Source organism: Salvelinus namaycush, chromosome 33, assembly GCF_016432855.1.
Source record: "Salvelinus namaycush isolate Seneca chromosome 33, SaNama_1.0, whole genome shotgun sequence".
In the NCBI taxonomy this organism is placed as follows: Eukaryota; Metazoa; Chordata; class Actinopteri; order Salmoniformes; family Salmonidae; genus Salvelinus; species Salvelinus namaycush.
In genome coordinates this window covers 25,858,066-25,882,765 of record NC_052339.1, presented here as the reverse complement: position 1 = coordinate 25,882,765, position 24,700 = coordinate 25,858,066, and the positions used below count along the sequence as shown (strand labels likewise).

At 40.6% G+C, this 24,700-nt stretch overlaps 1 protein-coding gene across 1 annotated transcript in view; it reads right to left on the bottom strand.

Moving 5' to 3' along the window:
• LOC120027735 (sodium channel protein type 4 subunit alpha-like) overlaps window positions 1-24,700 on the bottom strand; it is a 174,045-nt gene that overhangs the window by 40,921 nt on the left and 108,424 nt on the right. The window contains exons 16-18 of the mRNA XM_038972735.1: window positions 2,416-2,556; window positions 2,032-2,181; window positions 1,846-1,992 (exon numbers count right to left, since the gene is read on the bottom strand). Of these exons, the coding sequence (XP_038828663.1) occupies window positions 1,846-1,992; window positions 2,032-2,181; window positions 2,416-2,556 (438 nt within the window). The remainder of the gene's footprint in view (window positions 1-1,845; window positions 1,993-2,031; window positions 2,182-2,415; window positions 2,557-24,700) is intronic.

Genomic DNA, 24,700 nt, shown 5'->3' with positions numbered 1-24,700 from the left:
GTAGAGTGAAACAAGACAAACTCTGTCATGATTCCATACCTACCAGTAGTCTGCACTCTGAAGTCAATTACTAATTAAAGATGCAGTCCGGGATCTTAGTTAAGCACTTACAAATTCAGAACATATTGTACCAATTAGAATTCGTAACATATCATACGAATTGCACTTTTTCTTTGCAGGATGTAACATATCATACGAATTGCACTTTTTATTTCCAGTACGTAACATATCATACGAATTGCACTTTTTCTTTGCAGGACGTAACATATCATACGAATTGCACTTTTTATTTGCAGGACGTAACATATCATACGAATTGCACTTTTTCTTTGCAGGACGTAACATATCATACGAATTGCACTTTTTCTTTGCAGGACGTAACATATTATACGAATTGCATTTTTTCTTTGCAGGACGTAACATATCATACGAATTGCACTTTTTCTTTGCAGGACGTAACATATCATACGAATTGCACTTTTTATTTGCAGGACGTAACATATCATACGAAATGGATGACGTAGAACACAATTTTCGGGGACCCATTTTTGCTCGTGAGCAATAATTTCAAAACTACTGGCTGAAATTATACAAAAGCTCTAGAGCATCACTTAAAAGTAGAAAATATTAGCTTAACTAACCAGGTATCCATCCAACCTTTTTATGCACATAAAGTACATGTTGGATAATTTTTTTTACAACAGGCCAGATTGAAACAGCAAATTTTGTTAGTAAATTTAGTTAGTAAAACAAAATCCGCTAGACAAGGTGGTGTTACAAATCCCGCCGAGGATGGTTCCTCTTCCCGTTCGGGCGGCGCTCGGCGGTCGTCGTCTCCGGCCTACTAGCTGCCACCGATCCCCTTTTTCTGTTTTCATTTAGTTTTGTCTAATTGGTTGCACCTGTTTTGTGTTTAGGGTTAGTGAGCTATTTAAACCCAGTTGGCCCGCCGACTTTTGTGCGGGCTTGTTATTCTGTTTTGTGGTGTTTGTTATAGTGTGGATTTTGTCCTAGTTATTATTGGACTGTATCGTGACGCGCCCTTTTGTTGTGTGGCGTAGCCGTCTCATTTATATTCTGTTTGGAATATTAAAATATCCACTTGCTCGGAACTACCCTGCTCTCTGCGCCTGACTCCTTCATTCACCATTGGAATCTTAACAGGTGGGATCTTTTTGTGTCTGTAAAATTAATTATGCAAGAAATGGCGATGGAAGCATTTTATTCGCAAATATTGATATTATAACCATCATATCAAAGTAAACTTGGAGCCATGTTGTGTGGTCCTCCCACAACAACTGGGGAGGACATGCAGTTTATTAGGCTACTGATCAAATCAGTTATGATGAACTTCACAGGGTGGTGAAAGTGCAAGGTGATGAGCTTGATGCTCCTTTCCAATAAATTGCACTACACAGCTGATTCAAATAATCAAAGCTTGATGACGAGTTGGTTATTTGAATCAGCTGTGTAGGGCTCGCCGGGGGGTACATTTGCTATAAAATGCAATGCAACTTTTTGGGGGGACAAAACCATCAGTAGAGTTGAAAACACATGGAAAAATATTTAACTTGTATTTTTTATTCTGTACACGGGAATTTAACCGCAAAAGTTACCACGTCATCACGCACAGCCTTTTATCCGCAGCAAGTCAATTGTTTTAATGCAGATTTAAAAATATTTGCATAAAAATCTTTCGCCAATTGGATGGAAACCTAGTTTATGAGGAGATAACAATATCTGAATAGCTCGTATCGCAAAGATGCAGCTGATATTGTTATAGACTTTCCAGTATCGGTACCCAACACTACCACCAACCCATCCTACCTGCTTGCTCTCCTCCACTTCCTCCTCTTCCTCCTCCTCCTCCTCTGAGCTCTCGCTCTCATCCTCATCATCATCATCCTCCTCAGGGAACTCCACGTCTGACTCGCCAGGAGCGATGGGCACGCTGATGGTCAGATTGGGGTTTGTCATGTAGCTGTCATCGACCTCCGGTACCATTATCTTCCCTCCGTGGCGCCCGATCACCCCGATCCCTCCCCCCACCGTCACCACTGTCCCGTTGCCCACCTCGCCAAGCGGAGCACCGTGGCTCAGCCTCTTGAGCTTCAGCATGGCCTTTGTTTCTTTTCTCTTCTGCCGTCGCCTCTTGAAGTTGCCGTTGAAGAAGTCACAGATCTACAATGAAGTAATGAACTACATTTACAAGATGTGATGAACTTGTATTTTTGTATGTACTTCATTTTTTCCCGGTGATTCATTTGTTTGTTTGGTTGTTATTGGTTGTTTTATTTTGCCCCGTCGTACATTTGTGTCATATCTTACCTAGAATCTATGTAATTGTCCACACTATACAGTAAAAAAAGGTATATCATAATTATTAAATAAAAATATATGAAAAAAGTGTCCGACCTGGCTTCGGAGCCAGCCCATGCCGCTTTTGATGCGGCCAAGAGCGATCTGCAGGTTGTTCATCTCGCCGTCGTCGTCGGGCGCCGAGAGGTTGTCCGAGCTGAATGAGCTGAGCAGCAAGGCTAGGAAGAGGTTGAGTACCTGGGAGGAGTAGAGAGGGAGATGAGTTTGAGTAAAGCCTTGTCCTTCTGTTTAGTATAACTAGGTAAAGTCAATGAGGAATATGTGCCAAACTGGAGTCCTTAAGATGTTATTACTTTCACCTTGATTGAAAAGTTAGTCACAAACAACATCTTACAGTTAACCATACAGCTGGATAAAAAGACTAGATAAAGCTAGCCTGCGGGTTTGGTTCCTGAGTCGGTGTGGACGGAGAGGGCCCAGATGTGTAACACTAGAAATGTAAACAGCAGGAGTGATTTGAGCCCGGTATAAATGTCAGCCTCCAACTGGAACCGGAGATCTCCTTGTCCATGTTAAACAAGAGAACCTACTCATCTGGGTTGTAGGGCTGTGTGGTTTTAGTGTGTGTATGTGTGTGTGTGTGTCCATGCATCCGTGCTTGTGTGTGTGCCTGCCTGCAATTGCGGATGCGTGTGTGTGTGCATGTGTGTGCGCTTGTTTGATTAAAGTGCACGTGGCAACCATGGTCCCTTAGACACAGGGCCACTTTTCCTCAGTTTAGTAAATGTCAACTGTGCATGCAGTTTCATGATGGAATTTCATTACCATCGTGTAATGATTACAAACACCATTTTGTAGTCAAATTTAGATTTTTCTCCATATCCTAACATGAGCTTCACTAATGAAATCCTTTCTGTGATTTGATAGAGCCTATCAAAGTAACATTACAATTTTTCCCCGGGGGCCGCATTCGGTCCTCAAAGAGGTCTGGAGGACCGCACTGAAAGTTAGTTATAGTTCCTCTACGTCTTATGTTTGACACCCCTGTCCTAGACCTAAAATGCATTTTTTATGTTTACCTAAGACGGTTCTCTCTCTGTTTCAGGCTCATAGCTGTTGTAGCAACACATCAATCAAATCAATCCAAATCAATTAATTGTCATGTCATTCATCTGTTTCTTGATAAACATCAATTTATTATGCAGCCAGCATCAATCAAAGTTGACAATGTTCATTGGTTCTGAAATTATGAAATTTGGTAAAGTGAAAAGCAAAATTGCACGTGAGTGCCTCGCGTGTCCCCAAATTACCAAAGGGAGCGAACTATCATAGTGCGTACGTTGTGCATGTATTCATCCATAAGTGTGTGTGTGTGTGTGTGTGTGTGTGTGTGTGTGTGTGTGTGTGTGTGTGTGTGTGTGTGTTTGAGGATGGGAGTTGGAGGCCCTGGACCCCCTGTGCCTGCCCCTCCCACCCCCTGTGCCCCATGCCCATCTCGCCACGCCTGGTGCCCACTGTGACAGGTGTAATTGGGTGTCTGGTTTTTCTATTTTCTGCCCTGCTACACTTGTCCTTTAAAACACACCGTCCATGACATCCTGCCATCTCAGAGAGTGATACAGCAAAACCCCATGTTGTCCACTGAATCACCACCTCATCTTGCTTCCAACCATTCTATTTTTTCAGGTCAAGAAGAGGTGTTTTAGGATGTAGGCTGATTTTGGGACGGGGCTTTTTAGGTTTGCAGGATGTGGTCGACCTTAGAAATGATGGACATTCAGATCGACACACAACACTCCCCCACATGAGACACATCCTAGCAGCTCCTCCATAAACACCTCATATCTCATCCCTTATATCCCAAGGAACCCACTGTGCTGCGCTGGGCAGATGAGTGCGTGTCAAATCGCCACACTCGCCTCGCGTGCTGTTATGTTATGTTTGTCACCAGAGTATCCCTGACATACCTAGCCAGGATAGAATCAGCCATAAGCTGCTTTATCATGATTGATGTATATATGGCGTAGTCTGTTGCTTTACCGTGATTATACATATATATGGCGTAGTCGTCTGCTTTAACATGATTATAAATATATATGGCTTAGTCGGCTGCTTTACCATGACTATAAATATATATGGCATAGTCGGCTGCTTTACCATGACTATAAATATATATGGCGTAGTCGGCTGCTTTACCATGACTATAAATATATATGGCATAGTCGGCTGCTTTACCATGACTATAAATATATATGGCGTAGTCGGCTGCTTTACCATGACTATAAATATATATGGCGTAGTCGGCTGCTTTACCATGACTATAAATATATATGGCACAGTCGGCTGCTTTACCATGACTATAAATATATATGGCACAGTCGGCTGCTTTACCATGACTATAAATATATATGGCACAGTCGGCTGCTTTACCATGACTATAAATATATATGGCGTAGTCGGCTGCTTTACCATGACTATAAATATATATGGCACAGTCGGCTGCTTTACCATGACTATAAATATATAGGACATAATCGGCTCAACCCTCCTCTTCCAACCTCCATCCACCCCGATGGTGTTACAATGAAATCCCCTCCACAGAATTACCAACGGGTAATATAATTTAAGCTATAGTGCTATAATGCTAGGATAAACCTTATAGGCTACTAGGATTTTATTGTCCAGACCAAATTGGCTATTATGCTGAATGTGTCCTTTTTTTATTTAATGATTAATTTGCATTGTATGGCTACTGTAGCCTATAGGGGAAAAGAACGACTGTACATCCAACTTGATTAGCAGATATAATGTAAATGGGAATTCTCAATTCCCAACAGGATTAATAGGAACTCACAAACACCTTGGGATGCTCTTAATTTGGTGATGTCAGTCAGTCAGCCAGTCATTCAGCCAGTCAGTCAAGCACACAGATTTGCGCATTGGCACACACAAAGACACAGGGCGGGTTTAGGGTCATGAAATATTGTGTGGATGAAGGGCAGGTAGGTGGCGGGTGGGTTGCATAAAGAGAAAACAATACCTTAAATAATGTATATTTATAGGTTACATTAAGGTTTTTCTTTGATTATTTCATCTGGCATTAGTGTGTAAGCCTAAGCATTAGGGCCTAACTGTACGGGCGCCAAATAGCCTACATACCAATCGCCAAATGCTTATGGGAGCTGGCAGAGAAAGTGAATGTCAGTCCATGGAGGCAAAAGGACAAAGTCTGAGTTTAATTCAAGAAGAGAAAAGCTGTGGAGAGTTGAAAATAAATAGGCAGGGCCGGAAAAGGAATGTTTTGGAGAGATTAGTGGTGAAAGAGGACGATAGCAATGCCTATTTGTGATTATGGTGAGGCGCTACAGTTGAAGTCGGAAGTTTATATACACCTTAGCCAAATACATTTAAACTCAGTTTTTCACAATTCCTGACATTTAATCCTAGTAAAAATTCCCTGTCTTAGGTCAGTTAGGATCACCACTTTATTTTAAGAATGTGAAATGTCAGAATAATAGTAGAGATAATGTTTATTTCAGCTTTTATTTCTTTCATCACTTTCTCAGTGGGTCAGAAGTTTACATACACTCAATTAGTATTTGGTAGCATTGCCAATAAATTGTTTGACTTGGTTCAAACGTTTTAGGTAGCCTTCCAATAGTTTCCCACAATAAGTTGGGTGAATTTTGGCACATTCCTCCTGACAGAGCTGGTGTAACTGAGTCAGGTTTGTAGGCCCCCTTGCTCGCACAAGCTTTTTCAGTTCTGCCCACACATTTTCTATAGGGTTGAGGTCAGGGCTTTGTGATGGCCACTCCAATACCTTGACATTGTTGTCCTTAAGCCATTTTGCAACAACTTTGGAAGTATGCTTGGGGTCACTATCCTTTTGGAAAACCTATTTGCGACCAAGCTTTAACATCCTGACTGATGTCTTGAGATGTTGCTTCAATATATCCACATAATTTTCCTTCCACATGATGCCATCTATTTTGTGAAGTGCACCAGTCCCTCCTGCAGTAAAGCACCCCCACAACATGATGCTGCCACCCCCGTGCTTCACGGTTGGGATGGTGTTCTTCGGCTTGCAAGCATCCTCCTTTTTACTCCAAACTTGTGGAGGTCTACAATTGTTTTTCTGAGGTCTTGGCTGATTTCTTTTGATTTTCCCATGATGTCAAGCAAAGAGGCACTGAGTTTGAAGGTAGGCCTTGAAATACATCCACAGGTACACCTCCAATTGACTCATATTATGTCAATTAGCCTATCAGAAGCTTCTAAAGCCATGACATCATTTTCTGGAATTTTCCAAGCTGTTTAAAGGCACAGTCAATTTAGCGTATATAAACTTCTGACCCACTGGAATTATGATACAGTGAATTATAAGTGAAATAATCTGTCTGTAAACAATTGTTGGAAAAATGACTTGTGTCATGCACAAAGCAGATGTCTTAAACGACTTGCCAAAACTATAGTTTGTTAACAAGAAATGTGTGGAGTGGTTGAAAAACGAGTTTTAACGACTAAAACCTAAGTGTATGTAAACTTCTGACTTCAACTGTATACAAATTAGACAGTCACAAGACGGGGACTTCAAAGGCCTATGGCACATCAAGGGACTCTAGAATACTGTTCATATGGGTAAAATGGGAACTAAAATCTGGATACTGACTGTAGGTCTATAATCTCTGACAGAGCCCCTAACTCTAACCCTATCCTTAACACTAACCTTAACCTTAATCCTAACCCTAACTTTAACCCCCAAAACACTAACCCTAAACATAACCCCAACCCTAACCCTACCCCCAAAACCCTAAACCTAACCCTTAAGCTTAAAATAGCATTTGAACAAATCAGGACATGGAAAATGTTCAACAAAGTTTTTTTTTTATGTTTATGGGGTAGATCAGCTTTAATGGCTTCCATCAATGTAATTGTCTGCATAATTACCAATCTCCCATACATTTATTTGTAAATATATAAAATATATATATATTTTTATATATTTTCCTTTATTATTTTCCCCTAACCCTACCATCCCTCACCTCCAGTAATTGGAGTAAACTAATGGACAACAACACTAATGCTTCTACTTCCATCTTATACATACTATATACATTTTACAGACACAGTATATTTTACATTAGTTATCTATTGTTTGTTTTTAGTCCCATCCTTCAGCTACCCTTGACCCCTCCCATCTATCTCTGAACACCATCCAGTCCCATCCTTCAGCTACCCTCGACCCCTCCCATCTATCTCTGAACACCATCCAGTCCCATCCTTCAGCTACCCTCGACCCCTCCCATCTATCTCTGAACACCATCCAGTTTTGATTTCTATTTGCCATATATTTTTCAACTGTGCTGTGATGTTTCACAAAAGTTCTGAACCTTTCTATTCTCATAGTTTGTACAGATTGTAAATGAAAGATAAACATTTTAGATGAGTATTATTATACACTGCTCAAAAAAATAAAGGGAACACTTAAACAACACAATGTAACTCCAAGTCAATCACACTTCTGTGAAATCAAACTGTCCACTTAGGAAGCAACACTGATTGACAATAAATTTCACATGCTGTTGTGCAAATGGAATAGACAAAAGGTGGAAATTATAGGCAATTAGCAAGACACCCCCAAAAAAGGAGTGATTCTGCAGGTGGTGACCACAGACCACTTCTCAGTTCCTATGCTTCCTGGCTGATGTTTTGGTCACTTTTGAATGCTGGCGGTGCTCTCACTCTAGTGGTAGCATGAGACGGAGTCTACAACCCACACAAGTGGCTCAGGTAGTGCAGTTCATCCAGGATGGCACATCAATGCGAGCTGTGGCAAAAAGGTTTGCTGTGTCTGTCAGCGTAGTGTCCAGAGCATGGAGGCGCTACCAGGAGACAGGCCAGTACATCAGGAGACGTGGAGGAGGCCGTAGGAGGGCAACAACCCAGCAGCAGGACCGCTACCTCCGCCTTTGTGCAAGGAGGTGCACTGCCAGCGCCCTGCAAAATGACCTCCAGCAGGCCACAAATATGCATGTGTCTGCTCAAACGGTCAGAAACAGACTCCATGAGGGTGGTATGAGGGCCCGACATCCACAGGTGGGGGTTGTGCTTACAGCCCAACACCGTGCAGGACGTTTGGCATTTGCCAGAGAACACCAAGATTGGCAAATTCGCCACTGGCGCCCTGTGCTCTTCACAGATGAAAGCAGGTTCACACTGAGCACATGAGCACATGTGACAGACGTGACAAAGTTTGGAGACGCCGTGGAGAACGTTCTGCTGCCTGCAACATCCTCCAGCATGACCGGTTTGGCGATGGGTCAGTCATGGTGTGGGGTGGCATTTCTTTGTGGGGCCGCACAGCCCTCCATGTGCTCGCCAGAGGTAGCCTGACTGCCAATAGGTACCGAGATGAGATCCTCAGACCCCTTGTGAGACCATATGCTGACACATGCACATTTGTGGCCTGCTGGAGGTCATTTTGCAGGGCTCTGGCAGTGCACCTCCTTGCACAAAGGCGGAGGTAGCGGTCCTGCTGCTGGGTTGTTGCCCTCCTACGGCCTCCTCCACGTCTCCTGATGTACTGGCCTGTCTCCTGGTAGCGCCTCCATGCTCTGGACACTACGCTGACAGACACAGCAAACCTTTTTGCCACAGCTCGCATTGATGTGCCATCCTGGATGAACTGCACTACCTGAGCCACTTGTGTGGGTTGTAGACTCCGTCTCATGCTACCACTAGAGTGAGAGCACCGCCAGCATTCAAAAGTGACCAAAACATCAGCCAGGAAGCATAGGAACTGAGAAGTGGTCTGTGGTCACCACCTGCAGAATCACTCCTTTTTTGGGGGTGTCTTGCTAATTGCCTATAATTTCCACCTTTTGTCTATTCCATTTGCACAACAGCATGTGAAATTTATTGTCAATCAGTGTTGCTTCCTAAGTGGACAGTTTGATTTCACAGAAGTGTGATTGACTTGGAGTTACATTGTGTTGTTTAAGTGTTCCCTTTATTTTTTTGAGCAGTGTATTATTGATAGATTGGACCAAAAACAAGTTACATATGGACATTACCAAAACATATGATCTAATGATTCTGTCTCTTTGCAGCATAATCTGTAGAGCTGGGAAGGTTGTATCCCCCATATATACAGTGGGGAGAACAAGTATTTAATACACTGCCAGTTTTGCAGGTTTTCCTACTTACAAAGCATGTAGAGGTCTGTAACTTTTATCATTGGTACACTTCAACTGTGAGAGACGGAATCTAAAACAAAAATCCAGAAAATCACATTGTATGATTTTTAAGTAATTCATTTGCATTTTATTGCATGACATAAGTATTTGATCACCTACCAACCAGTAAGAATTCCGTCTCTCACAGACCTGTTAGTTTTTCTTTAAGAAGCCCTCCTGTTCTCCACTCATTACCTGTATTAACTGCACCTGTTTGAACTCGTTGCCTGTATAAAAGACACCTGTCCACACACTCAATCAAACAGACTCCAACCTCTTCACAATGGCCAAGACCAGACACAATGCATATGTGGCAGGGGCTCCTAACGATCAACAATTACAAAATGAAAGCCAGGCACATCATGGTCACCAACGCCACCCTACCAGACGTGATAAACACCTTTTTTTCAAGATTCGAGCACAATGACCCTGAGCTGCCGAGGAGAGCCCCCGATGACAACATGGGCTACACACTCAGTCTCCACTGAGGACATATGTAATGTAATTCAAACGTGTTAACCCTCACAAGGGTGCCGGATGACATCGCTAGCTGTGGCCTCAGAGCATGTGCAGACCAGCTGGCTGTTGTGTTCTTTGACATTTTCAATCTCTCCCTAGCTCAGGCCTCTATACCCACTATAATCCCTGTGGCCAAGAAAGGGAAAGTAACTGAACTGAATGACTACCGAGCAGTAGCAAGTGCTTCGAGAGGCTAGTCAAAGACCATATCACCTCCTCCCTCCCCGACACTCTTGACCCTCTCCAATTCGCCTTCCGCCCTGACAGGTCCACGGACGACGCAATCGCCATTGTACTGCACACTGCACTTACCCACCTGTACAAAAGGAATACATATGTGAGGATGCTGTTCATCGACTACAGTTCGACCTTCAATATCATAGTGCCCTATAAGCTCCTAACAAAGCTCACAGCCCTGGGTCTGAACTCCTCCCTATTCAACTGGGTCCTGGACTTCCTGATGGGCCGTCCACAGGTGGTGAAGGTAGGCAACATGACCTACTCGACACGGATCCTCAACACGGAGCCCCACAAGGGTGCATCCTCAGTCCCATCCTTTATTCTCTGTATACCCACGACTGCGTGGCCTCACACAGTTCCATCATCAAGTTCGCTGACGACACGACAGTAGTAGGCCTGACCACCAAAGACGACAAGACAGCCTATAGGGAGTAGGTAGGCACTCTGATGGCGTGGTGCCAGGTAAACAAGCTCTCCCTCAACTTTACAAAAACAAAGAAGATTATTGTGGACTTAAGGAGGAACCAGGCTGGACACGCCCCCATTCTCATCAACATGGCCGCCGTGTAACTTTAAATTCCTCGGCGTATACATCTCAGAGAAGCTGAAATGGTCTAACCACATTGACACCGTAGTGAAGAAGGCACGACAGCGACTCTTCAACCTCAGGATGCTGAAGAAATTTGGGCTGTCCCCGAGGGCCCTCACAGTGTTCAACAGCAGCACCATCGAGAGCGTACTGTTGGGATGCATCACAGCCTGGTACGGCAACTCCACCGCCTTGGACCGACTGGGTCTTCAGAGGGTGATACATGCAGCACCATTGGGTACACACTGCCTGCCCTACAGAACACCTACAAAAGCAGGTGTCGCAGGAAGGCCAAGAAGATCATCAGGGACCCCAGCCACCCTAACCCCTGTTCTACCTGCTTCAATCACTCACGCATGGACAGTACAGGAGAATCATGGCAAAAACTGAAAGACTGGCCAATAGTTTATACCCTCACTTGGTAGTGAGAGGAAGCCCAGTGGCTGACAGTGGGAGAAGACATTTTGGCTGACATTCTGCAATGTTCTCGTCAATGAAATATTTGATCTCAATACAGTTTTTGTTCCCAAAACTAAAATCTGTTACGAACAGAGTGGACTAAGTTTTGTAGACGTTACCCTTTGCCAAATAACCAAAAAACTGGGTTGTTTAGATAAATGCAACGACGAATTGAGAAATTGCACTCGCACACTTCAGAGGAGGCATTCCCTAACAGAAATATGCAAATGCATGCTAGAACGTGCAAATAGAATCTCGCTAGCTCATGCTTGGCTCTTCCTTGCTTGTTCTGCCCACTATGACTAATTTATTCCCTTTGTTTTAATACTTGCTGAGAAGTAGCCATTATTTACTATTTTACATCTAGTCTTACTATACATAACTTTAACCCATTGTATAAGAGATTCTCCATTTTTTTTTATATTCCTGGTATTTATATATAAATTCCAGCCGTAGTTTATCAAAAGCCTTTTCAAAGTCGGGCCTCCCGGGTGGCGCAGTGGTCTAGGGCACTGCATCACAGTGCTAGCTGCGCCACCAGAGTCTCTGGGTTCGCGCCCAGGCTCTGTCGCAGCCGGCCGCGACCGGGAGGTCCGTGGGGTGACGCACAATTGGCCTAGCGTCGTCCGAGTTAGGGAGGGTTTGGCCGGTAGGGATATCCTTGTCTCATCGTGCTCCAGCGACTCCTGTGGTGGGCCGGGCGCAGTGCGCGCTAACCAAAGGGGGCCAGGTGCACGGTGTTTCCTCCGACACATTGGTGCGGCTGGCTTCCGGGTTGGAGGCGCGCTGTGTTAAGAAGCAGTGCGGCTTGGTTGGGTTGCGCTTCGGAGAACGCATGGCTTTCGACCTTCGTCTCTCCCGAGCCCGTACGGGAGTTGTAGCGATGAGACAAGATAGTAATTACTAGCGATTGGATACCACGAAAATTGGGGAGAAAAGGGGATAATTTTTTAATTTTTTTTATAAAAAAATTAAAAGCCTTTTCAAAGTCAGCTATGAATGCCAGGCCTGATTTCCCAGATTGTTCGTAGTTTTCTATTGTTTCCAGTACTGGTCTTAATTTATCCCCAATGTATCATCAATGTAAAAAATCTGATTTAGGATGAATAATATCCGACAGTACCTTTTTAATTATATGCGCTATACATTTTGCTCGAATTTTTGCATCACAACACTGGTTGTGTAAGTGTGTAAGTGTAAGGGGCCTCCAATTTCTTTTATGGACTGGATCTTTATATTTACCATTTGGGTCCTGTTTCAGTAATAATGAAATCAGACCTTGTTGAGTATCTGATAATCTACAATTTTTATAGGAGTGGTTAAAACATGCTAATAACGGTCCTCTGAGTACAGAAACAAAGGTTCGGTATTCCTCAACTGGTATGCCATCCAGCCCTGGAGTTTTTCGGGACTTAAAGGCTTTAATTGCATCATTAAGTTCCTCCTCTGTAATTTAGCCTTCACTTGAGTCTTTCTGTACAGCTGTTAATTTTACATTATTAATAGAAAAATCCTTACAATTAACTTCGGTTAGTGGAGATCGAGGAGACTGAACTGAAAACATATGCTTAAAGTACTTTGCTTTCTCTTTCTAAGTATTGTTTCGTGAATCATGGGTGACTCCGTCATTTTTAAAAAGTTTCAGTAAAATATTTTTGGTAGCATTTCTATGTTGAAGTTTAAATAATAATTTGGTGCATTTTCCCCCATATTCCATCCAGTTTGCTTTATTTTTTAAAATATACAGTATTACACTTGATCTTTCTTGAATAAGTTACTTTTATATTTGTTTTTTGCTCTAACGTGTTCTGTGCCTCTATGGTACAGTTTTTATTGCTATCTATCTGTACTGTTAGTCCCTCTATATCCTTTGTTAATATGAATTATTTTGACCTAAATGGCCTTTGTTTTAAAGATTAGTATTGAATTGCATGGCCTCTAAAGGCACATTTAAAAGTATCCTATACAATAAGGCGATATGCTGTACCTATATTATGTTGGAAAAAGTCAGTTATTAATTATTCTGTCCTGTGTAAAAACAAGTTGTCAGCCAATAGGCTTTGAATACATTTCCAATATCCTCGCCCACGTTGAAATTCTGTAATAGTAATGTATATGGTAATTATGGGATGGTCCGGCCGCATTCTGTCCCCTATCAACTCTTTTTAAACTTTTTGTGCCAGCGAGAATGACATAAGAAAGTAGTCAATACAAAGGTATTGTTTTGCTACCCTGTCAAGACATTGAGGTGAATTGGATAGAATTGTTAGGACATTGGGGTCCTGATAAGGTAGGAAAACAAGTACAACAACAGACACACACACACACACACACATATTTCTCTGTCATTCACTGTGGCCCTGAATTACTGCAGCTGACATTACTGCACCCTCCCCTTCCACTTCAGCATTTATCATCAAAACCATGCTGCTCTTCCCTGGCAGACACATACCCCTCACGTCAAAACATCTTCTCTGACTCGGATAGATCCACCAAATTGACTTGAAACGTTGACATTTAGCAAATGTTTTATTCATTTTTTCATCCTATGGCAGGATGTGGGTGGGAGGGTCCGTGTCCCCCTATTGGACAGCTGTTCCTTTGTGTTAAGATCAATCCCGGGGTTGAACCAGGGCTTCAAATTCCAAGATAAATTAAGTGCCTAGTATTTGTATATACTGTATATCTGACAAAGATGGAGGATATATTATATATTAATTATTATTATATTTGATATATTATGATATTCCTGTACAGTAGGTATAGAGCATGGTTGACTGTAAAAAAAAGAAAATTGATATATAAAATCTATAAATCTATGAATAAAGTCGTTCACCCAGCACTGTCAGCTCATGCCATGACTAGTTGATCCGTTACTGGTTGAACATATGTGACAGCCAATCAGATCCCAGGGTAGTGGGAACAGGAAGGGGTCATGTGGATGGTGAGTGACACCCATCCCAGATCTTTACCGCTGATCACACACTATAATCAATTTATAGACGCACACACACACACACACACACACACACACACACACACACACACACACACACACACACACACACACACACACACACACACACACACACACACACACACAGCCGTTTGTATTGCTATCCTTGTGGGGAACAAATAATTGATTCCCATCCTAAATCCTATTTTCCCTAACCCCTAACCCTAAATCTAACCCTAACCCTAACCATAACCCTCAACTTAACCCTAAGCCTTAGCCCTAAACCCCCAACCCTACAACTATAACGTTACCTAACCCTAACTCCTAACTCAAAACCTAACCGTAGCCCCTAACCCTTACTCCAACCTTAATTCTAATCCTAATTGTAACCCTAACCCTAAACCCAACCCCTAAGCCTAACAGCATTTTTCCTCATGGGGACCTGCAAAATGTCCCCACTTGTCCAACTGTTCCTTGTTTTACTATCCTTGTGAGGAGTTCTGGTACCCACAAGGATAGTAAAACAAAAAAACACACATACATACACACACCGCAGGTGAATCCAAATACATCTCAATCTGTGCAGATGTGTATGCACCAGGCCCAACTGTGAAGGTTAGATTATGTTATTAAGGCATGGAATTGTTTATTGAACCAGGAGCACAGTTTATTTTGTTCCCTCTATTATTATTATGCAATGAGGTGATGTACATACACCATCAGTGTAACGGCTTTCGTTGGTGGAAGGAGAGGAGAACCAAAATGCAGCGTTGTACGTATCCATAATATCATTTAATAGAGAATGAATACAAAATACAAAAGAACAAGAGAATAAATGAAAACCGAAACAGTACCGTATGGTGCAAACACTAACACAGGTAACAGGAAACAATCACCCACAAAACACAATGAAAAACAGGCTACCTAAATATGGCTCCCAATCAGAGACAATGACTGACACCTGCCTCTGATTGAGAACCATACTAGGCCAAACACATAGAAATATACCATACAGAACAAAACATAGAAAAACAACATAGAATGCCCACCCCAACTCACGACCTGACCAAACTAAAATAAAGACATAAAAAAGGAACTAAGGTCAGAACGTGACAATCAGTGGGTGCGTTTAATGGCACACAAATGCATGTGATGTGTTGGCATTGTCCTGTCATTGTCCTGAGTTAAGAAAAGCAACCTGGTCTCACAGCATTTCATATTATTCTGTATGTAAATCCGAGACACTGCACTTAGTATGATATGTTAGGTTTTGTATGGTATGTATTCATTTGTAGATGTCCAGCATCCATTTTGTATGACGGGTTACAAATTGCAATTCGGACAAATGTTTTTGAATTTGCAAAGCGAACAATGTTACGAATTTGAAAAATGTATGATATGTTCGGAATTTTAATTTGTTGTTGCTAACGTTAGCCAGGTGGTTAACGCTAACGTTAGCTAGGCTAAGGGTTAGGGGAAGGGTTATCTAAAAGGATTAGGTTTAGGGTTATGGGTTAGGGAATATATGATTTTTAATGGTCAAGCATTTTTACTCCTCAAAAAGTCCTGACATTTCACAAAAATAAAGCTGTTTGTTTTGTGTGTCGGGGTTGGGGGAAGGTGTTGTGTATATTTGTGCGTGTGTGTGTGTTTGTTCGTGGTACCTTAATTGGGGAAGACGGGCTTGTGGTAATGGCTGGAGCGGAATGAGTGGAATGGTATCAAATACATGGTGTTTGATACCATTCCACTCATTCTGCTCCAGCCATTATTATGAGCCGTCCTCACCTCAGCAGCCTCCACTGGTGTATATGCTGTATGTGCACACACAAACACACACAAACACACACAAACACACACACACTGAACCAACATCCCACCTGAAACTGCACCCATCATGTCAAAGTACTTTACTCTTCATAACAATAACATCAACAACATCAACAACAACAAACCAGTTGCCCTGTGTGAAGTATTAAACCCTGCGTTCGGAACAAATCACCTTTAACAGCCAACAGCCACAGCCTGCTTCCCCTCCACAGCCTGCAGCTCTGGACCTCTGACTCTGTCCAAGACCAGAGGCAATATCGCCAAGTGAAGACCTCAACCCACAAAGGCGCTATAATCGCAAAATACACACAAACGTGCACATGCACACACCGGCTGCGGCAGCCTCACATCTCACTGGGGGAAGGGGCGGCAAACCGTGAGGCATTCATCAATTTCCCCCGTGAAGGATTACAGAATGTTAGGAGTCCCATCCCACCTGAGCCCGACTCATTTAGCAGGAGCGTACCAATTAGTTAGATTGGGTCAGGCCTTTACTCCAGATAACTGGTATACTCTCATATAAATCTGTGAAAACACAATATAACAACCTGGCTAAAAGAAAACTGGAGCTCAAACCAAACCACGTACTTGGTGTATTGGGGCACAGCAACAGAACGAACCAAGTAAGGCTTCTGCATCGCAAAAGGTTAGCTCAAGACTAGGGGAGAATACAGAGATATGTTGTGATAGCCTCAAGGGCCTTGAAGGTGCTGAGGCCTGAACGACAAGGCAGCAGTCTAGCCCCATAGCTCTCTAATACTCCCTGCCTGCTTCCCTCTCTGAGACCCAGGGCAGCGCAAATGTCACCTGAACCAAATCGCTCATCACAGCATGCAGTCATGCTTTTCCACCACAAAACACCGGACACTGACTTGTGTTAGAGAGATAAACCCTGAGATACGAAGGCAGAATATTTAAGGTTGTCACAATTGAAAGAATTATGACTGTGTCTTTCAGTTGTATCTATGTTGCCCAGAATTAGCCATCAGTTGAGTAACAAGCTACCAAGCTAAAGCTCACTAGCCCCCTCTCTCTCGCTTTCTCTCTCAATTCAATTTAAGGGGCTTTATTGGCATGGGAAACATATGACATTGCCAAAGCAAGGGAAATGGATAAACAAAAGGGAAATAAACAAAAAGTGAACAGTAAATATTACACTCACAAGTTCCAAAATAATAGAGACATTTAAAATGTCATGTTATGTCTATATACTGTGTTGTAACGATGTGCAAATAGCTAAAGTACAAAAGGGAAAATAAATAAACATAAATATGGGTTGTTTTTACAATGATATTTGTTCTTCGGCTCCCGAGTGGCGCAGCGGTCTAAGGCACTGCATCTCAGTGACTACAGACACCCTGGTTGAAATCCAGGCTGTATAACAACCGGCTACGATTGGGAGTCCCATAGGATGGCTCACAATTGGCCCAGCGTCGTCTGGGTTTGGCCGGTGTAGGCCGTCATTGTAAATAAGAATTTGTTCTTAACTGACTTGCCAGGTTAAATCAAATACATTCTTTTAAATTCACTGGTTGCCCTTGTCTTGTGGCAACAGGTCACAAATCTTGCTGCTGTTATGGCACACACACTCTCTCTCTCTCTCTCTCTCTCTCTCTCTCTCTCTCTCTCTCTCTCTCTCTCTCTCTCTCTCTCTCAAACAACTGATTATCCTGATTATCCTGATATCCTTGTAGGAGCCATGTGACCCAGGGCAACTAGGGTATCTGTGTCTGCTCAGAGACACAGGGCACACGCCCTCGTCGGTCACACAGACGTGTGTGGCGTGTGTGTATGTGTGTTGCGTGAGCGGGAAAGGTTGGCTGGCGTCGCCGAGTGAACCTCACCAACATGAGAGAAGGATGATGCGCTGCTTACCTCACGGATGACTTGGGGTTGACCCTGTATACTCTCAGGACTGACGTTTCACCTGTGGCTTTAGGGGAAGGCCCTGGCTACATGTGTCAGTTTCAGGTCATTTGATGGGTGAGATAACTCATTTGTCTGTGCAAGTTCTAGGTGTGACCGGCCGAGTATCGAACCTGGGTCGTAGGCATGCCACAAGACTGTTAGCACGCTGAGCTAAAGACCTGGGATTGGCATGGGGAGCTAATGCAAGTCTTCAGGCCTGAGGAAAATATCATTCTTCCTTCATCGTTGTCTAATACCCTTTCACACTAATGTACCAACCCGAACCATACAATACTACCTCTGCTGTTGTCTGCTGGAACTGTTCTGGATACGTAACCAGGCCAGCCCAGCTAGGCTCAGTAGTGTGAAATGGGTATATTTGTGTCTGTGTCTTAGTTTATTGAGGAGAGCAAATTATGTTTATTAGGTCACAATCTCCCAGTCGAGGAGAGTCTAGTGCCTTAGCCTGCCACCCGAACACACAGCGGCCAATAAAAATGCCCAATGAAGCATAAAGATCACTCTTCCAGTCCACTTGAGGCCCTTTATAATGAAATAATGCACTTCAGAAAACATTAAGTGCCCATGATAGTTAACGATGCCATTTAACCTGATTCACACGCCTCTGATTGATAGAAATGTGTACTGCTAATAACATAGAGGCGAGGCGCATTATTAGATATTGTAATTACAACCAAGGCATTTTTGCCTTAAAGCGTTCATTAAAGCGTTGTTTAAAGCGTTCATTAAAGCGTTCTTTAAAGCGTTGTTTAAAGCGTTCTTTAAAGCGTTGTTTAAAGCGTTCATTAAAGCGTTCATTAAAGCGTTGTTTAAAGCGTTCATTAAAGCGTTCATTAAAGCGTTGTTTAAAGCGTTCATTAAAGCGTTCATTAAAGCGTTGTTTAAAGCGTTCTTTAAAGCGTTGTTTAAAGCGTTGTTTAAAGCGTTGTTTAAAGCGTTCATTAAAGCGTTCTTTAAAGCGTTGTTTAAAGCGTTCTTTAAAGCGTTGTTTAAAGCGTTCATTAAAGCGTTCATTAAAGCGTTGTTTAAAGCGTTCATTAAAGCGTTCTTTAAAGCGTTGTTTAAAGCGTTGTTTAAAGCGTTCATTAAAGCGTTCATTAAAGCGTTCTTTAAAGCGTTGTTTAAAGCGTTCATTAAAGCGTTGTTTAAAGCGTTCTTTAAAGCGTTGTTTAAAGCGTTGTTTAAAGCGTTCATTAAAGCGTTCTTTAAAGCGTTGTTTAAAGCGTTCTTTAAAGCGTTGTTTAAAGCGTTCATTAAAGCGTTCATTAAAGCGTTGTTTAAAGCGTTCATTAAAGCGTTCTTTAAAGCGTTGTTTAAAGCGTTCATTAAAGCGTTGTTTAAAGCGTTCTTTAAAGCGTTGTTTAAAGCGTTGTTTAAAGCGTTCATTAAAGCGTTGTTTAAAGCGTTCATTAAAGCGTTGTTTAAAGCGTTCATTAAAGCGTTCTTTAAAGCGTTGTTTAAAGCGTTCTTTAAAGCGTTGTTTAAAGCGTTGTTTAAAGCGTTGTTTAAAGCATTGTTTAAAGCGTTCATTAAAGCGTTGTTTAAAGCGTTCATTAAAGCGTTGTTTAAAGCGTTCATTAAAGCGTTGTTTAAAGCGTTCATTAAAGCGTTCTTTAAAGCGTTGTTTAAAGCGTTCTTTAAAGCGTTGTTTAAAGCGTTCATTAAAGCATTCTTTAAAGCGTTGTTTAAAGCGTTGTTTAAAGCGTTCTTTAAAGCGTTCATTAAAGCGTTCATTAAAGCGTTGTTTAAAGCGTTCTTTAAAGCGTTCATTAAAGCGTTGTTTAAAGCGTTCTTTAAAGCTTTCATTAAAGCGTTCATTAAAGCGTTCTTTAAAGCGTTCTTTAAAGCGTTCATTAAAGCGTTCTTTAAAGCGTTGTTTAAAGCGTTCATTAAAGCGTTCTTTAAAGCGTTGTTTAAAGCGTTCATTAAAGCGTTCTTTAAAGCGTTCATTAAAGCATTCTTTAAAGCGTTGTTTAAAGCGTTCATTAAAGCGTTCTTTAAAGCGTTCATTAAAGCGCTAATTAAAGCGTTCTTTAAAGCGTTCATTAAAGCGTTCTTTAAAGCGTTGTTTAAAGCGTTCATTAAAGCATTCTTTAAAGCGTTCATTAAAGCGTTGTTTAAAGCGTTGTTTAAAGCGTTCATTAAAGCGTTGTTTAAAGCGTTCATTAAAGCGTTCTTTAAAGCGTTCATTAAAGCGTTCATTAAAGCGTTCTTTAAAGCGTTCATTAAAGCGTTCATTAAAGCGTTGTTTAAAGCGTTCATTAAAGCGTTCTTTAAAGCGTTCATTAAAGCGTTCATTAAAGCGTTCTTTAAAGCGTTCATTAAAGCGTTCATTAAAGCGTTCTTTAAAGCGTTCATTAAAGCGTTCTTTAAAGCGTTGTTTAAAGCGTTCATTAAAGCGTTGTTTAAAGCGTTGTTTAAAGCGTTCTTTAAAGCGTTCATTAAAGCGTTCATTAAAGCGTTCTTTAAAGCGTTCTTTAAAGCGTTGTATAAAGCGTTCTTTAAAGCGTTCATTAAAGCGTTCTTTAAAGCGTTCATTAAAGCGTTGTTTAAAGCGTTGTTTAAAGCGTTGTTTAAAGCGTTCTTTAAAGCGTTGTTTAAAGGGTTCTTTAAAGCGTTCTTTAAAGCGTTGTTTAAAGCGTTCATTAAAGCGTTCTTTAAAGCGTTCTTTAAAGCGTTCATTAAAGCGTTCATTAAAGCGTTCATTAAAGCGTTCATTAAAGCGTTCTTTAAAGCGTTCATTAAAGCGTTCATTAAAGCGTTCTTTAAAGCGTTCATTAAAGCGTTCTTTAAAGCGTTCATTAAAGCGTTGTTTAAAGCGTTCATTAAAGCGTTCATTAAAGCGTTCTTTAAAGCGTTCATTAAAGCGTTCATTAAAGCGTTGTTTAAAGCGTTCATTAAAGCGTTCATTAAAGCGTTGTTTAAAGCGTTCATTAAAGCGTTCATTAAAGCGTTGTTTAAAGCGTTCATTAAAGCGTTCTTTAAAGCGTTGTTTAAAGCGTTCTTTAAAGCGTTGTTTAAAGCGTTCATTAAAGCGTTCTTTAAAGCGTTCTTTAAAGCGTTCTTTAAAGCGTTCATTAAAGCGTTGTTTAAAGCGTTCATTAAAGCGTTCTTTAAAGCGTTCATTAAAGCGTTCATTAAAGCGTTCTTTAAAGCGTTGTTTAAAGCGTTCTTTAAAGCGTTCATTAAAGCGTTCTTTAAAGCGTTCATTAAAGCGTTGTTTAAAGCGTTCATTAAAGCGTTCATTAAAGCGTTCTTTAAAGCGTTCATTAAAGCGTTCATTAAAGCGTTGTTTAAAGCGTTCATTAAAGCGTTCATTAAAGCGTTGTTTAAAGCGTTCATTAAAAAGTTCATTAAAGCGTTGTTTAAAGCGTTCATTAAAGCGTTCTTTAAAGCGTTGTTTAAAGCGTTCATTAAAGCGTTCTTTAAAGCGTTCATTAAAGCGTTCATTAAAGCGTTCATTAAAGCGTTCATTAAAGCGTTCTTTAAAGCGTTAATTAAAGCGTTCATTAAAGCGTTCATTAAAGCGTTCTTTAAAGCGTTCATTAAAGCGTTCTTTAAAGCGTTCTTTAAAGCGTTCATTAAAGCGTTCTTTAAAGCGTTCTTTAAAGCGTTCATTAAAGCGTTCATTAAAGCGTTCTTTAAAGCGTTGTTTAAAGCGTTCATTAAAGCGTTCATTAAAGCGTTCATTAAAGCGTTCTTTAAAGCGTTCTTTAAAGCGTTCATTAAAGCGTTCTTTAAAGCGTTGTTTAAAGCGTTCATTAAAGCGTTCATTAAAGCGTTCTTTAAAGCGTTCTTTAAAGCGTTGTTTAAAGCGTTCATTAAAGCGTTCATTAAAGCGTTCTTTAAAGCGTTGTTTAAAGCGTTCATTAAAGCGTTCTTCAAAGCGTTGTTTAAAGCGTTCATTAAAGCGTTCTTCAAAGCGTTGTTTAAAGCGTTCATTAAAGCGTTCTTTAAAGCGTTCATTAAAGCATTCATTAAAACGTTCATTAAAGCGTTCTTCAAAGCGTTGTTTAAAGCGTTCATTAAAGCGTTCTTCAAAGCGTTGTTTAAAGCGTTGTTTAAAGCGTTGTTTAAAGCGTTCTTTAAAGCGTTGTTTAAAGCGTTCATTAAAGCGTTCTTTAAAGCGTTCATTAAAGCATTCTTTAAAGCGTTCTTTAAAGCGTTCATTAAAGCGTTCTTTAAAGCGTTCTTTAAAGCGTTCATTAAAGCGTTCTTTAAAGCGTTCATTAAAGCGTTCTTTAAAGCGTTCATTAAAGCGTTCATTAAAGCGTTCATTAAAGCGTTCATTAAAGCGTTCATTAAAGCGTTCTTTAAAGCGTTGTTTAAAGCGTTCTTTAAAGCGTTCATTAAAGCGTTCATTAAAGCGTTCTTTAAAGCGTTGTTTAAAGCGTTCATTAAAGCGTTCATTAAAGCGTTCTTTAAAGCGCTGTTTAAAGCGTTCATTAAAGCGTTCATTAAAGCGTTCTTTAAAGCGCTGTTTAAAGCGTTCATTAAAGCGTTCATTAAAGCGTTCTTTAAAGCGTTCTTTAAAGCGTTCTTTAAAGCGTTCATTAAAGCGTTCATTAAAGCGTTCTTTAAAGCGCTGTTTAAAGCGTTCATTAAAGCGTTCATTAAAGCGTTCATTAAAGCGTTCTTTAAAGCGTTGTTTAAAGCGTTCATTAAAGCGTTCATTAAAGCGTTCTTTAAAGCGTTGTTTAAAGCGTTCTTTAAAGCGTTCATTAAAGCGTTCTTTAAAGCGTTCATTAAAGCGCTGTTTAAAGCGTTCATTAAAGCGTTCATTAAAGCGTTCTTTAAAACGTTCTTTAAAGCGTTCATTAAAGCGTTCATTAAAGCGTTCTTTAAAGCGCTGTTTAAAGCGTTCATTAAAGCGTTCATTAAAGCGTTCATTAAAGCGTTCTTTAAAGCGTTGTTTAAAGCGTTCATTAAAGCGTTCATTAAAGCGTTCTTTAAAGCGTTGTTTAAAGCGTTCTTTAAAGCGTTCATTAAAGCGTTCTTTAAAGCGTTCATTAAAGCGCTGTTTAAAGCGTTCATTAAAGCGTTCATTAAAACGCTTTAAAGAACGCTTTAATGAACGCTTTAAAGAACGCTTTAATGAACGCTTTAAAGAACGCTTTAAACAACGCTTTAAAGAACGCTTTAATGAACGCTTTAATGAACGCTTTAAACAACGCTTTAAAGCGTTCATTAAAGCGTTCTTTAAAGCGTTGTTTAAAGCGTTCATTAAAGCGTTCATTAAAGCGTTAATTAAAGCGTTCATTAAAGCGTTCTTTAAAGCGTTCTTTAAAGCGTTGTTTAAAGCGTTCATTAAAGCATTCATTAAAGCGTTCTTTAAAGCGTTCATTAAAGCGTTGTTTAAAGCGTTCATTAAAGCGTTCTTTAAAGCGTTCATTAAAGCGTTGTTTAAAGCGTTCATTAAAGCGTTCATTAAAGCGTTCATTAAAGCGTTCTTTAAAGCGTTCATTAAAGCGTTCTTTAAAGCGTTCATTAAAGCGTTGTTTAAAGCGTTCTTTAAAGCGTTCATTAAAGCGTTCTTTAAAGCGTTCATTAAAGCGTTCTTTAAAGCGTTCATTAAAGCGTTCATTAAAGCGTTCATTAAAGCGTTCATTAAAGCGTTCTTTAAAGCGTTGTTTAAAGCGTTGTTTAAAGCGTTCTTTAAAGCGTTCATTAAAGCGTTCATTAAAGCGTTCTTTAAAGCGTTGTTTAAAGCGTTCATTAAAGCGTTCATTAAAGCGTTCTTTAAAGCGCTGTTTAAAGCGTTCATTAAAGCGTTCATTAAAGCGTTCTTTAAAGCGCTGTTTAAAGCGTTCATTAAAGCGTTCATTAAAGCGTTCTTTAAAGCGTTCTTTAAAGCGTTCTTTAAAGCGTTCATTAAAGCGTTCATTAAAGCGTTCTTTAAAGCGCTGTTTAAAGCGTTCATTAAAGCGTTCATTAAAGCGTTCATTAAAGCGTTCTTTAAAGCGTTGTTTAAAGCGTTCATTAAAGCGTTCATTAAAGCGTTCTTTAAAGCGTTGTTTAAAGCGTTCTTTAAAGCGTTCATTAAAGCGTTCTTTAAAGCGTTCATTAAAGCGCTGTTTAAAGCGTTCATTAAAGCGTTCATTAAAGCGTTCTTTAAAGCGTTGTTTAAAGCGTTCATTAAAGCGTTCTTTAAAGCGTTGTTTAAAGCGTTCATTAAAGCGTTCATTAAAGCGTTAATTAAAGCGTTCATTAAAGCGTTCTTTAAAGCGTTCTTTAAAGCGTTGTTTAAAGCGTTCATTAAAGCATTCATTAAAGCGTTCTTTAAAGCGTTCATTAAAGCGTTGTTTAAAGCGTTCATTAAAGCGTTCTTTAAAGCGTTCATTAAAGCGCTGTTTAAAGCGTTCATTAAAGCGTTCATTAAAGCGTTCATTAAAGCGTTCTTTAAAGCGTTCATTAAAGCGTTCTTTAAAGCGTTCATTAAAGCGTTGTTTAAAGCGTTGTTTAAAGCGTTCATTAAAGCGTTCATTAAAGCGTTCTTTAAAGCGTTCATTAAAGCGTTCTTTAAAGCGTTGTTTAAAGCGTTCATTAAAGCGTTCTTTAAAGCGTTCATTAAAGCGTTCTTTAAAGCGTTCATTAAAGCATTCTTTAAAGCATTCATTAAAG